Below are 15008 nucleotides of genomic sequence, written 5' to 3' on the forward strand. Positions count from 1 at the left end.
GAAGGGTCTGTTCTTCTCCGGAGGAACGGCCGGGGCTCGGTGGATGGAGCTACATGAAGTTGTCGCTCTGCCCTCCCATTTTGTGTGACAGCAGGAGTGGGGGGAATGTTCCTCGCCTATCTCAGCCCGCACCTGCACTTCATTACAGGATGTGGAAAGACTCAACTATTTTTTTTTAATTTTTTTTTTCTGTATTCTGTTTTGGGGATTATTGAAAGTGAGTTGTGGCGTCTCTCGGAGAAACTTGTTCAAGTAAGAGCAATGAGCTTTACTTCTGGCCTGTATCAATTTTTCTTTGCCATGTCTGGAATAGGACATACGGCCGATGAAAAGGTTCAGTGTGTTGTTTTGTTCTGTGGGTGGGTTTGAGGGATTTCTTGGCTGGTTTTGGAACTGTTTTGGGTTTTTTAGGTTATTCATGAACATGTCATATTTGTCTCTAGGTGTAACTGCCTGCTTAAAGCAAGCAGACTGGTGTATTTTTGTTTCTACGCTGGTTATCTCTCATCTTTACTCTTTTTATGGTGCCTCTCACCAAGGTCTCTTAGTATGGGACCGTTTTACCTAATTTGGATAACAGACTCAGTTTCTTTTTTCACTAAAGTTTAAGAAAATGAAAGCATCTTTAAAAGTACTGGAAGTACAGGATAGGAAGGTGTAAAAGAGTGAAAAATTAGTGTTCTCCGTGGCAAAAAAAAAAAAAAAAAAATTGAGACCAGCACTTTGTGCCTGGTATGTGTGTCTTCTGAAGACAAAAATGCTGTTATGTAGATGCATCTTTGATGCAATGTTTCCTGTTGTTGGGGGTGCAAAAAGACATCTGGGGTAGAAGTGAGAAGCATTAAAAGCATGGTGATGCCTGGGACTGGCTGCCTAGAACAGAGGCTAGACAGAGTTAAAGTGGGTATTTACTAAAGGCTTTTAACAGATACACCTTGGGCAGTGCAAGAGCCTTGCAGAGGCTACAAGCAAGATGGAGAACAGTCACGAGTTTTTCGGGCAGATATATGTTTGGTCTATTTGCATATCAGGGGTTAATTGTTCAATTACAGCTTCAGGTAATGAAGTGACATTCTCCCAGTTTACTTGCCCCCAATTTACTGTTGTTTATACTTTTTGGGCCTGAGGCTGTGATGATGACCTTGGTTTTCAGGCCTGGAAGGATTGTTTTTTCTGACCAAACTGTGATGAGAGCTTACTAACACTCTATACGAAAATTCAGAGTTAAACACTAATCCAGTACAGGATCTGAAAAATACAAAATTAAAATGTAAGGCATCATTTGGATATTCAGTTTTGACAAATTCAACATATAATTGTGTTGTCAGCTGTGCCTTGCACATTCCCAATGTTTGGATCGACATTATTGGTTTCTTTAAGTAGGTGCTTCAGTGTATTTGTCACGTTTAAGATAAATATGAACTTAAGTCTTGTCTGTGTTAGTGAGACAGAGAAAATGTCTTATCTCTTGCTTCAGACAATTTGCCTCCATTCACGTGGGAGACCTAGACTTCGTTTTGAGGGTGGTGCAAGAAAAGTTTTCGGTATTTTAAAGAATCAGTTGGTTTTGAGTGGTAATTCAAACATGTTTGATTAACTCAGCGAAAATGTTGACTTTTTTTTAGAGGAAAAAACAAGATACTTAAATGATGAATAGCAGTAGTTACCACTCCTAGTGTAAACATTCTTAATTTAAATAGCTTGACCTTTTCTCTCAAGTACAGAGAAAAGTTGGTACTTGTAGACTTTGAAATGTTCCTTGTTCTGAGATCAACACTGTTTAGGAACAATGACTGCATGTGCAAAACTCTGCAGATGATAGGAAGGGGAGTGGCCTCTTCTGGTACTGTACTGTCCTGCAGTGAAGCAATAGAAAAGTCTGTACAAGTTAAAACTATTTATTGGCTTGCTAAGTTGATCTGCTAGGTTTTTACACAAAGAAAAGTATTTTTGCCTCTTAAAAAGTCGTAATTTTAGAATTTGAAATTGGTGTCTGTGTGCATCTTGCTAGAAATCTCACAGATAACTGCAGCTAAAGTTGGGAGTGATGTCTGTGGATTGAGGGGGGGAAATTGCTGCAGTAATTCTTTGTGTTAACAACTCCTGAGAGTCTTGGTGCTGGTTGGTTTCATAGTGACTGCTGGAAGAAGAGCGTTATAGGCTTTATCATTAACTTGGGCTGTCCAGACCTGTGTAACAAACTATATTATTAAGTTAAGTTGTCCTGCAGTTGTGAAGATTTTTGAGCAATTTTTCCACATGAGTGTATCTCTTAACATGCAATGCGTATGCCCCGTTCCTGTACATTACTAAACTTGATCTGTGGTGTCTGTAAGAAAGTGAACTCTGCTTTGTTTTCAGAATGTTAGGACTCTTGATGTTCATTGAGGTTTCCCAAGTAAGCCAATAACATGTGGAAATCTATAGCCCTCAGAAAAGATTTGTTCTTAAAAAACAAAAATGTTACTGGATCATAAGACTCTTCCTATAGTCTTAATAAATTCCAGCAGTTTGGTTTTCTTAGTAAACAGCACTCTTCTGAGATGAGCTATGTTGATATTGGTCAACCTATCTGTGATGATTTGAGGTAGTTTTACAGTGATGAGCTTCCCTGTGGCTGTCTATTCTCAATTCTTCAGAAGCAGCTTCTGAAGAGGTATTGAGCCATTGGCAGACAGAACATTTGTGCCTTATATGTACTCTCTGCATTAATCATAAAGAAACCCAGTTGTCATTGTTCTAAGATTCTGAAAATTAAACCATTTAAATAGCAACAGTGTGCTGCTCTGCCACTTATGTCAGAAGGTGGTTCTGTCCTCCACTGCAGTTGAGGGTTGACATAAGATCCTCTGAGATATTTCACAGCAATCCTATGTTCACAAACATTACAGTTATCCTGTAAATAATCTGGGGTTTTGTGTCTGGGTAAAGAATGAATATGAGTATTTAAAGTGGATAGGACGGTCTTAACAGGTCTTCTATTGTGTGTTACTTCAGTTTTCACCATAACTTTAAAATTTAAATTGGATGGCTTCATTTTTTCTTCTGTTACAGCTCTTTGGCATTTAAGCCTCTCATAGCCAAAGAGAATCTGTGCAAGTTTTGTTTGGAGTCATCACAGGTGTTCCCCACAATATTTTTAACCTTTCTAAATATACTTGGTTAACAAACCATTGCACTTATTCAGTATTAAGTTTGAAAAGCAGCAGGTCTTGTGAAACCTTCTGAGTATTACATTCAGACCTGTGCTGCTGATGAATACAATAGGCTTATTTTTTGCTGTCATTCAGCTGTGCAGATATGTCAATATTGTTGTTCTGAAAGAGTCTGTTTAAAAACGGTTCTGACAACTTGTAATTTAAAATAAGCTTATATAAAGTTCATTTCTTTATATTTCTCAGATGTGTGCACCAACTAACATTTCCCAGCTTTTTAATGTCCAGGTATTTTTTCCAATTCAATATCTGAGGAGAATGAAAGAAAACGTCTTGGCTTTCTTGATGAAATAAAACTTACAGATTATCTAATGGCTTAACTTCTTAATATACCTCATGTGTTGCTCACTCTTGTTCATCCTCTTGCTGTGTGCAGAAAACTGGCTTACCTAAGTAATTTTTAATTTCATTTGTAGCTTGTCAGTGAAGATAGTAACTTGTCTTGAAGCAATTATTTTGAAAGAGCAGATGTGTAAGGCTTAGGGATGGTTCTCTCCCTTGCCTCCATCCCTCATCCCTTGTGCTGTGTCTTCTCCTTCCCCTCTCTCTTCCCTTCCCAAGAATGTTGATAACACAGAGAAGCTTTCTTTCCGAACAAGTGAAATGAAATCTGGACCTTAAGAACAGTAGGATGAAGTGTTAAAAGAGAATTCTCATTACCTGGACACAAAATGTTATGCAAATGATTGCATGGGTCAGTCCTGCATTGAGGCAGCAAGAGACTGAAGTCAGTCTGCCTTCTCTGGTAGCCTGAGTCTTCAACATCCCAGGTGACAACATAAGGCTATTTCTTATCTACCAGGAAAGCTGAACATGTCAGTTTAGATGTCTAAAAAAAAAATCGGGAGAGGGTGTTCACATAATAGTTCTGAAAATGAGATCTATTGTGCCCATGGACTCACTAAGCATTAAGTCTGGCCTATGTGGTTCGACTGGGGGCAAAAAAAAAAGGCACCTTGACTTTCATTTTGCCTTTTGTGCTGGTTTTAAAATGAAAAAATGTGAGAAAATTGATGAGTGGTGTATTGTGTTGCTTACAGCAATACATAAATACATCTTTGGGCTTCATAATAAGCATCAAATTGAGTGTAAGCATTTTTCTCAAGCGTGGTTTTTTAAATAATGTCACAGTTCAGTGTTAACAGGTCTCTTAAGAAAGTAATTTAAGAAATGGAGTAAGTTGAAGCAGAAAAAAGATCAGTCAGGTTCCTTTAATTGAAGGCTAGGATTGACTACCAGTGCTGTTCCATCCCACTGTGTGTTCACATGTTTCTCCATCTGGGAGTAGGCTACAGAGTGTGTGCTGGTCTTTGTGGCAAAAATCAGTCAGCTCTGGAGACAGTTCAGCAGTTCTTGTTTAAAATAGTGTCCCAGTTTTGGACAAATTTAGGAGGAAACATCCTGAAAGGCTGTCTCCTCTAATAGAAGGCTGATTTCAGCAACCCCTCCCCCACAGGTTCAAAAGGAATTCCCTTGGAGAAAGTGAAAAAACTCTGTTTATTTAACAATCAGATTGCTCACAGGTAAGAAAAAAAGGAGTGAATAATTTTAAATAATGAAACCTCTCACTGCTCTGAAGAGATGGTAGATTCAGAGTCCTTTCTGTCGGTGTGGCTCAGTAGTGGGGGCTCCCAGGTGATGTTGCAGTGTTTTGGACTGGAGAAAAGCTGAACAGTTCCAGAAGAAGAAGCCATAGTCCTAGGAAAAAGCTTACTGCCTCAGCTAAAGAACAAGAGGCTAGCTAAAAAAACAGGGAACAACTCTGTCTCTCTCTCTAGAGAAAGAAAGCTGGGAGAAACCCAGATGCTTCTCTGTTTTTGAACACAGGCACCACAATAATTCCACTACTTCTCCCCTCTCTCTCAGCTCTAACTTGGTGCTGAAGGCTCTGCTCTGTGTCTGAGCACAGAGCAGACAACAGGGGATACCAGGGTGTACAGTCACCTCAAGACACAGAGTTGTTCTGTTCCTGGTGCCTCCACCATGTCCACTCACACCCAGCCCCACCGTGTGTTGGACAGGTGGTAACTGTAGCACAGGCAGGCTCAGGATGGGCCCTTCAGTACCTGTCAGTTACTCAGAGCTCCCTTTATGCTTGTGACCTCTCGCCCTTGGCAGGCAGCTGGGCGTGCACATGTACCGGTAACAGAGCAGCTACAGGGAGCTCCGATTCTCCTGCACATCAGCAACTATTTTGAAACTGAAATTTGTCTGCCTCACTTGCTTTGAATTCCTCTCAAGCTGTTTGGCTCCCAGCTGTTGGAATCTGGAGATGGGTTGCTGAAGAAAGCTGTTCATCTGGAGTTTAGATTCTCTGAAGATGGCTGTTTATGACAAAATTCCCACTGATTCCTGCCCACAGGCATTGCCTTGAGTGTCATTCGGTTGCTTTTCAGTTCAATGTCATTGGGATTTGTTAATATTCTTGTAGTTTGCTGTCAAACTCACTTTTCCAGGTGTTTAGTTCACGGGTGAGAATGACTGAGGCTTCAGGCCCAGCTGCAGGTGTCTGAGGCTCACATACTGAACTTGGGGACTTCCCTCTCCTCTGGCTTTGGGCAGAAACTGGTGGTTCAGCAATGGGAATCTGGGAGCAGGGGGGATTGGAGAGTACAAGCATTGCAGACAGGTAACCTTCTCTCTTCTCTTTCATAGGTTTGGAATCCTCTAATCTTCAGAAACCTGGAGTTTTTATCAGTGAGCTACCTAAAGGAATCTAAAGAAATTATAGCTATAGCTTCCTTGCCGTTACTTTTTTGGTGTTTGTACCTCTTTTTCAGTGGTTTTAGATCAAGAAACACTATGAGCACAGTAAGTATTTTGCTTCTCAGTCTAAACCTGATTCTTGAAACATGTGTTCCATTGTATTTCTGCAAACTGTTTTAAGAGTTTCTAGCTAATACACAGGAACATAAGTATATTGAATCTTGGTGTACATTCAAATTTTTAATCACTCTAGGTGCTAGCAGTAGTACAGAAATGCTCACAATGTCAGCAAAACCCAATAAACTGTGAACTAGTTTCTCATTTGCAAACCATCATGATAGGCTTTTTCTTGGTGAGGCAGCTGGTAAGAGATCTGGATCTGGGCTGATGTTTTTATCCTTGCTGGAATTGATTCGGGTAAGAATAGCCCATCCCACCTTTTGATGACTATTGCAGCCATTCCAGGAGTGTTTTCTGTACCTTTGTGTGCTTTCATTGGTGTTGCAAAATTGAGGGCTGTGTTAATACTGCTTGCACAGAAAATGTTAAGTCTTTGTTCTCTCTTAGACTCAACGGAAGCGCCGTGGAGGAACAGTTAATTCTAGGCAAGCTCGAAAAAGAAGCAGGCTCATGGCTTCTACTGCTGAAATGGCTTCAGAAGCAGAGCCAATAGAACTTGAAGAAAGTGGTAAGCTTTCTTTTGAAGTGATAAGAACAGAAAGTGCTTCTGCAGGGTTTGGGTACAGCTGAACATGTATTTTTGCCAGTTTCTAGGCTGTTTACTGGAGAAGAAGGGAAATATGATTTTAGGAAGTGCCTAGTGGCACACACTATGGTACGGCTAAATAACAAGCCTACTGAAAACTGGTTTGGCTTGTTACTGAGCTACAATGCATTTGCCACTAGTGATAGATGAGTTGCACAGGAAAAGTCCTCAAGAGCTGCTCAAACATCTGCATGTCTGTTCAGATAAGATGGGACTTAGAGCAGCTGCCACTACACAGAGTGGCAAACTAAATTTCCAAACTCCCAAGTTTGAAGAAGATGAGGAAAACTTTGTATCATTAATTGTGCCCAATCCCTCAAGGGAACATGCACAGCACAATGCTATTATATCCTATATGATTCATGTTATATTTCTGTGTGATAAGCATTCTCCTGTCAGATGAATTGTCTGTTGCTGTTGTCATCTGACAGAATTGTGTGAGGAGCTTAGCTGCTCTTTTGCATTTCAGCTTGCTGAAGACAGGGCTGGTAAAGCTCTCTGTGGGTTGCTGAGGGCAAAGCTGGAGTGAGATGTTGGACTCATTCCTGAAGAGAAGATGGACAGGAGATGGTTGAATCTTAGGCTGTTACACAGTGGCAGGCAATTTTCCTCCTCTGCAATCTTTGACCTTGATTCTAACTTTGTTTTTCAGCTGGTGAAGAAGTAGTAGATCTCACATGTGAATCTTCTGATCCTGTGGTCGTTGATCTAACTCACAATGATTCCATTGTGGTAAGTAGTGAATAGCACACTTGCCTAAATATTGTAGTCAAATTAGTTTTCTCATGTGTTGCCTGATAGAATCTGACTTTAAGGGTAAGTTTTAAATTCAGATTTGGCTTGTCAGGGCCTGAAGTCCTGTGTTACAGATAACAAAGAAGCTGCTCTGGAGCTGTACTTGCAGTTAGTGATAGGGTAGTATAAAATAACCTGGAGTTTATATAGATCAGTCATAAGTAATGTAACATAGAGATGTAGTTGATAGTTGAATTTTTTCTAGATATATCAAAGGTAGAATCATAGAATTGTTCAGGTTGGAAAGGACATCTATGATCATCAAGTCCAGCCATTCACGCAGCACTGCCAGGTCCACAACCAAGCCAGGCCCATAAGCACCACATCTGCTTATCTTGGAAATATCTCTGGGGTGATTTCAAGCCAATGCCGCTGGGCTGCCCTGGGCAGCCCCTTGCAGTGCTTGACAACTCTTGCTGAAGAATTTTTTCTAATACCCCTATAGGCAAATGATTTAAAGAAAAAGCCAAGGGAAAGAAGAGTAAGTAAAATAAGTTCAGGTTAATACTCCCAGAAGTCTTTAAAACACCTTATTTTTTTCTGCTCTTTTGAAAGCTAGAATAGTCTTTGATCCAGCTGACAATGTTGTTTATTCCCTCAGGGTTAGGATGCCACTGCTACTGTGCCAAGCAGAAGCAAGCAACAGGAATAGCATAGGGAGTGTTTCTTGCTGGAGTCATTCCTGAGCCTTTGCAAAGGAAGGGCCTCAAACTCCAAAAACAAACAACAGAATTTGCAATTACCCTGCTCCAGTTCCGCCAAGAGAGGTTGGGGGTTGGGTTTCTTTTCTTCAGCAGCTGCTGTAGCATGAAATGTTTATGGACATCAGTGCTGAATTGGCCTGTTTGAGGAGAAAGAGGGAAAGAATCACCCAAAACCCTAAACCATGGAACTGAAATGGGGGAGCAGGGAGGAGGGCATTCAGGTGGTTCATAAGTTGCTTCTGTTGCTACCCCATTGGAGCAGTGGGAGCAGAACCATCAGCAACCACATAGTTATTTACAGTGAAGCATTTTATATACTACTTTTAATAGCCCTAATCAAAATAAGAGTAATAGCCTATCATTCTTGGCTTGTTTTGTTGGAACTGCTGTGCCTAGCTGGTCTTTGTATGTAAGACCAGGGGTGCACAACAAAGTCTAATTGTATTTTCTTTTCTCTCCCTTCCCATGTGTATTGATGCAAGATTGTTGAAGGTGAGTTGACATTTTAAAATTGATAATGAAATTTTCCTAAATGTAATAATTATTTTTATTGCCTTTTTCAATTAATTTGAGCAGCATTTCTTGAAACTGCAAAAGGCCAGTGCCTTAGAAAATGAATCCAGTCTCTGTTTGATAGTCAGTATCAGAGCTTGTAGAAGGTACCTGAAAAAAATATATCAAAAGCTGCTCTAAATACTTATTTTCTAAAGACAGAATTTCTTTAAGCCCCAAGTTGATGATAATTTTAATTAGCACTAGAATATTGGTTGTGAATGAAAAAAAAAGTCAGAAGTTTTGTTTAACCTGTATTGCAGTAAAGGAAGTAAAGAAAGTGATTTGTGCTCGTAGTATGCACTAGTCTAACATGCTTCAAATTTTCCAGTGAGAAATACTAATTTTTTTTCTACTTTAGATGTTAAAATAGTTACAGGTCTAAAGAAGTTAATCTTTTACATCTTTCAGATGTAGTTCTAATTACATATTGGAGATGCATTAGTATGTTGTCAGCTGCTTATCTAGAACATAATCTGTTCTGTGCTCTGAGTGAAGCAAGGGTAAGTGAAAAATGCCTGCAATAAAAGTTGTAGCTGAACACTTAGGCAGGAAGTGGTTTTAATTTTGTGACTTTTTGTGTTGTCTTATTGTTTAGTAGCTTGATTATTTCTACACGGATACTGGAGTTGCAGAGATAAACTTGTGTTCAGTCCTCTCTCTTCCAGATCACAGCAGTTGTTGCAGTTCCTCAACATAGAATTGTAGCAGTTTCTGTCAGTAAGGATTGGGAGAAGTGTCTTCCCTTTATAGGGGAGATTAATTCACAGATAGTGTAATTACATGGAATGTGTGATGCAGAGGATCTTCAGGATTAAGTTTTAGCTGTTTGTAGGTTGAAGAGATCAAATTATTTGTGTCAGTATGTAGTAGAATATTCACAATGTCTGGATATGTTCAGCCTTAATATTTAGAAACTAGTTTAAGATTGCTCTTAACCCAGCTGAATATGGTCTAATTTTGCATTTCAGAGATAGTTTCAGGGAGTGAGATAATAGTATAGCTAACTTAACAAAATTAAATTACAGAGAACCAACGACAAAGGAGAAATCTGAGACTAAGGAGCCAGAGACAGGCAGACAGCTGTGTGCTGAGCAGTGATGATGAAGATGAAACCAGAGATAACGACGTGTACGTGGCTGATAAAGCAGCTCGAGAACTGGGACCGCTGGAAGAGGAAACTGCAAGTTCAAAGTACGTACACCTCATGAGCTGCCGAACATGGAGTTGTGCTTTTTTGAGACAGACAGGACTGAGTTGTATTTGTCATCACCTGACTTCCTTTGAAGCCTTCACTTTCTCAGTTCCCTCTTTTAATGAGTATGACATCCCACATTGCATGATAGTCAAATGATACCATTTTCACTTGAGGATGAAAAGCCAGCCCAAAACAGATCTACAGCTTTGTGTACAGCCTTAAAGATGAGTGTGGGGTATGGCAAGGAAGTAGGAATTAGTCACAGGCCAAAGCTCATAATGTATTGCATTTCCTTTTCCTACAAAGCTCCAGTAGTTACATTAGATATAAAATACTTCTGTTGGTGTCCATAAGGTTTGGTATCACGAGACTGGCAGGCAGCAGACTGGCAAATTCCAGTAAAAACCCTTATGTGTTCCTGCTTTTTTTTACATACTGTGCCAGTTGCTGCCTTTCTCAAAGCAACCACTGTGCTTCCCAAGGTATACTTGCAAGGGGATCCTGGAGGTCATGCTCTTATGGTCAATTCTTCTGTCCCATGGATGTCATGGAGCCCTGATATGTTTGCATGTGGGATGTGAATCTTGCTTTTTGAGTCAGTAGAGACCCCATTCTGCAGAGAAAGAGTAAATCCTGCTGCAGTGTGTTAGGCTAAGGAAATGAAACCTGGTGTCTATGTGACTAGGCAAGTTGAAGTGATGCCTCAAGTTTTTAGCTTTTATATTTTTCAGATTCTGTACTGCATTAGTGTATAATTCTGAACTCTATATAGAATGCTAGTTAGATTTTTTCCCATTTTGTTTGGACTAAACAATCCTTCTGTGAGCCAAGGTCACACCATTTGCCTCAGGCCCTGGAAAGTGTAAACAAAAATTAATTAGGGGAGGGGGAAGCAAACTGGGGGAATATGACTTCATTACCTGAAACTCTAATTGGACAATTAACTTCTGATATGCAAATAGACCAAACTTATATCCAGCTGAGAAACTCATGCCTGTTGTCCATCTTGGATGTGGCCTCTGTGAGGCTTTGTGCTGCCCAAGGTGTATCCTTTGAAGGCCTTTTAATAAATACCCACTTTATTCTTTCAACTTTGTCCAGCCTCTCTTCTAGGTAGCCTCTCCAAGGCATCAGAAGGACATAGGAATTGTAGTATAAACTTATTTTAAAGTGGGCTTTGGGTTTTTTTGTGGGGAGAAGGATAAATACAGGGTTAAATGAAGCTGATGTGCTTTGAGCCTTTTGGATTACTGAAAGGCAGTGTAGGAGAGACCTTGAATATGCAGCTTTTGGGTGCCAGGTCATAAACATGTCACTGAAAAGTCTTATGTTACTCTAATCCATAATGTGCTTTGCCAATGGAGTGTAAATGTTTAAATTTTGGTTGTGAAGTACTTGAGAGAACAAACACCACTAATTGGATAATATAAAAAGGTAATAGTTTGTTCCTTCAGCCTCCTCTGTTAAAGCTTGCACCTTCCTGGTCTATGTAGGTAAGGCTGAAAGAACTCAGTGTTGCAGCATTTAACATTGACAAAAGGGTCCTTCCTGGTGCTGGGGATTGCCAGAGCCATCTGTAGTGTTGGACTCTTCATCCTTCTAAGATCATCAATTGGAATTTCTTACTGGAGTGTTATAGCTGGTGCCTCAAGAATTTGAGGAGTACAAATGGGAGAATTAGTGGAGTTAAATTCTGTAGGTGAAACTAGGGGTGGATGTTAGTAGTGCTTCCTGCTTGAATTGAAAATAATGGAATAAAGACCATCTCATGCTTTCTATGCATGTTTGATTAATAAATTACAAACTGTGGTTCAGCATGGGCAGTGACATAAGAAAGCCAAATATTTAGGTAAGGAGTTCTGAAGGTTTAAACTAGGGATTCTTTTGTAAAGAAAAGTATCAGGAAGCTCTTTTTGTTTCTGCTAGCTGCTACTATTCAGCCCTTGGGCTGGGCCATGTTCCCTAGGCAGCTGAGCTGTGTCTGTTGCTGAGTGTGAATGCAGTACTGCTCTCCTGGAGGCTGAAGGCAGCAGAGGCTCATCTGTAACCACAGCTCAGTAGCAGACACTGAGTCAGCATTTCCATCTTGAAACTGGAAATTTGGGGTTGACTATTTCCTTGTGTCACTGTGTTCCTGACCTACATTTTATAAGGAGGAGTTCTTGAAGTGCCTGTGTTACTGGGCTGTTGCTAAATGAGAGCAGGGGATTTTGGAACTTCTGACAACCTCTTCCCTTTCTAGAATGACTCATTTCCAAGGCAGAGCTCAGTGCTTTTGTTACAGAGCTGTCACTGATGGCCTGTTGGAGATTAGTGCTGAACAGGGCAAGAGACTGCTGTGAGTTCTTGTGCTAGACCAGGGTGACTGAGTGCATCTTCCCCCTAGGGAGAACCTTTCTTTTAGGACAGAGAGACCCAATCTTGTTATTACATGCCACAAACTGAGGAGTTAAAGGTACACAGGAATCTTGACAAGAAATGGACCATGGTGCTCTGAGATGGTGACGTGACATTTTGTGTGTGGGTAAGCCTTGATGTGCAGTGAAATTAATGGCTGCATGTTCTTTTTTCTTCTGTTCTCTGTACCACAAGGCCATCTGGTACTGTTAGCTGTCCAATTTGCATGGATGTCTACTCAGAGGTAAGGACCCACATGCTGTCATCCTTTATATGCTGTGTGAGGGAGAGAGGGGCAGAGGGGGCTCATTTAGCTGCTGTGGGATGTTACAGAGAGCTGGCTTGAAGCACAGAGCTTGCCTTGAAGCTCATAATAACTTATCAGTCTAAGTCACCTCTTGGTGGTGGGGGTAGAGGGAGGAACCCTTGGCAGGATGGCACTGAAAGATCTTCAAGTTCCTTATTATTCTAAGAGTAAAGGGACATCTAAGTCCTGTTTGTGTGATGGCAGTAGACCAGCAAAGTTGAATTCTTTACTTCTCATGCCTGTTGTTGTTTTTCTTCCAGATTGTGCAAAGTGGACGACTGATTGTGTCAACAAAATGTGGCCATGTCTTCTGCAGTCAGTGCCTCCGTGATTCCCTTAGGAATGCCAACTCTTGCCCAACTTGCAGGAAGAAACTCACTCACAGACAGTATCATCCCATTTATATATGAGTACTTTTATTTCTCAGGACAGACTCAACTGGATTTTGGGGGAAATGTTATATTTTCAGTGCTCTGAAGATTTAAAGAGCAGCAGGTTGTGCACAAATCCAAATAAAACTGGTTTTTTTGGAGACCAACTTGAACGTATCTAGACAGCTTTTTTATGGTCCAAGTTGCTTCTTGTTACGTTCCTGGTTATCATGCTACATCAATGACTGTCTAACTAGATCAGCAACCTAGACCAGGAAGGAAGCAGTTAATCCATTTCCTTCTACTTTTTTTAAATGCTTAAATGAGGGAGTGTGAATATTTTGTTTTTTCTTACTCTATTAATTATTCCTACCTTCACATACAGGTATGGAATAGTTTCCTTTCAGAAGAGAGATTAGCAATTCACCATTTCATTACGCTTTTTTTCATCCTGTAAGAAGCTCATGACTCTTGCTTTCTTGCATATCATCTTTGCCCTAGTAGAGTGAGTACTGTACTGAAGGGTGTTTTTTTCATAAATCAGTCTTAAATTGACAACAAAGGTTATGCAATAAAGTGACCTGCTGTTAACCAGCAGTCAGGTGTTTTGAGCAGCAGACTTGAACATGCAGATGTTTTTATGAACTCCATGAGATCCCAGGTACATAGACACATTTCAGCATGTACAATGTGAAAATAATTCCTTGATTGTTTCAGCTGCCAAGAATTCCTGTATTTTAATCCCAACACTGAATTTATTTTCTCACGTGATGAGATGGTCTCTTGGGTTTACTTGTGCTGTAACACTGTCCTAATAACTGTCAATAATACAGTCTTTTCTAGGCTTCCTAGTGATGAAAGCAAAGAAGCAAATTCATCTGTATGCTGAATACCAAAATATCTACAGATCTTCTTACTGTATCAGCTGTTCCCAGTGTAATGCTTTAAGTTCAGTGTGTTCTCTTTGCTGTTCTCACTGGTTGGTACACTGACACCTGACTGGTTGTAGCCTGGTAAATAGCATTGAAAGTTAAATTACTGTACTGCCATTTTTGAGTGGAGGCTTTAAAAAGTGTTTGGTAGCAATGTTGACAACCAGTTAGAGAAAAGTTTAATTTCCCTTTGCCCTGAGGGCTGTCCAGTTTTTTTTAAATGCAGTTTTAAAAAAGAAGTCGGATCTATCTCCTAGGAAAGACAGTTCCTCTAGTTGAGAAGGCAGGAGTACACCAGTTGATGCACTCTTATCCAGTCACTTTTTCCCCAGAACCGAGTTCTAAAAGTCTATTTTAAACTTACAGCTAAAATGTCCAAGCTGATCTGGAGTCCAGGGTGAGCTGATACAAACAGGTTGATGTGGACAAGATGATTAAAATCAGTGGTTTATGATCCACAGCTGTGGTAGATGCATCCATGAGAACCTCCAGATTTAAACCTGGCCACTTCTCTGAAGTTGGTTGCTTATAGAAACCATTATAAAAACCATTCTGTGCCCTGGTGCAGCACAACTGAAGGGTGTGTTTAGTTAATGTTGGTATCACAAGTGTCTTTGCTAACCTGTCCTTATCTGTAGGAAACCTTTAATAAAAGCAGCTCTTCTAAATTAGCTGTCTCAAGCTGCCTTGCAACCCAAAGTAAAGTTGACTTTTTTTTTTTTTAATTAAGGTGTTTCTGGATATAGAAATAGAGAGTTTTGTTACATAAAGGCTGCCTGAAGAAATGCAGCACTTTCACCCCTCTGGTTTGGAGTGGCTTTGGTTCAGTGCTGTTAGCAGGAATATGCAGTTTGTGTTGTAGCAGTAGGGTGACTCCTACAAAGTTGCACACAGGTGGTTCCTGTGTGCTCCCATGGGTGAGATAAACAAGCAAGGACTACAGCTGTCTCAGGATACTGCTGTGACAGTGATGGCTGCAGTTGTGTCCCAAAAAGCAGAGTTGATGCTTAAAGTATTAATTGTGTGAGGAGAAGCAGGCCAACATTAAAATTGTAGTGACCCACA

General features: G+C 40.3%; 1 protein-coding gene across 1 annotated transcript; it reads left to right on the plus strand.

Annotated features, from left to right (window-relative positions):
• The first annotated feature begins 5815 nt into the window (after nt 1-5815).
• RNF4 (ring finger protein 4) lies at nt 5816-13178 on the plus strand. The gene is made up of 7 exons (XM_031060088.1): nt 5816-6026; nt 6489-6609; nt 7340-7419; nt 8669-8678; nt 9767-9932; nt 12529-12577; nt 12901-13178. Exons 1-7 carry the CDS (start codon nt 6018-6020, stop codon nt 13048-13050), a joined length of 585 nt encoding a protein of 194 aa, XP_030915948.1. The 5' UTR covers nt 5816-6017; the 3' UTR covers nt 13051-13178.
• The last annotated feature ends 1830 nt before the right edge of the window (nt 13179-15008 follow it).

Source organism: Geospiza fortis, unplaced genomic scaffold, assembly GCF_000277835.1.
Source record: "Geospiza fortis unplaced genomic scaffold, GeoFor_1.0 scaffold147, whole genome shotgun sequence".
Lineage (NCBI taxonomy): Eukaryota > Metazoa > Chordata > Aves > Passeriformes > Thraupidae > Geospiza > Geospiza fortis.

Excerpts from the sequence above, each read along its gene's own strand:
- RNF4 (XM_031060088.1), top strand. Across the intron at positions 6,610-7,339 it reads AATAGAACTTGAAGAAAGTG|CTGGTGAAGAAGTAGTAGAT; the intron begins GTAAGCTTTCTT and ends TTTGTTTTTCAG. Across the intron at positions 12,578-12,900 it reads GCATGGATGTCTACTCAGAG|ATTGTGCAAAGTGGACGACT; the intron begins GTAAGGACCCAC and ends TTTTTCTTCCAG.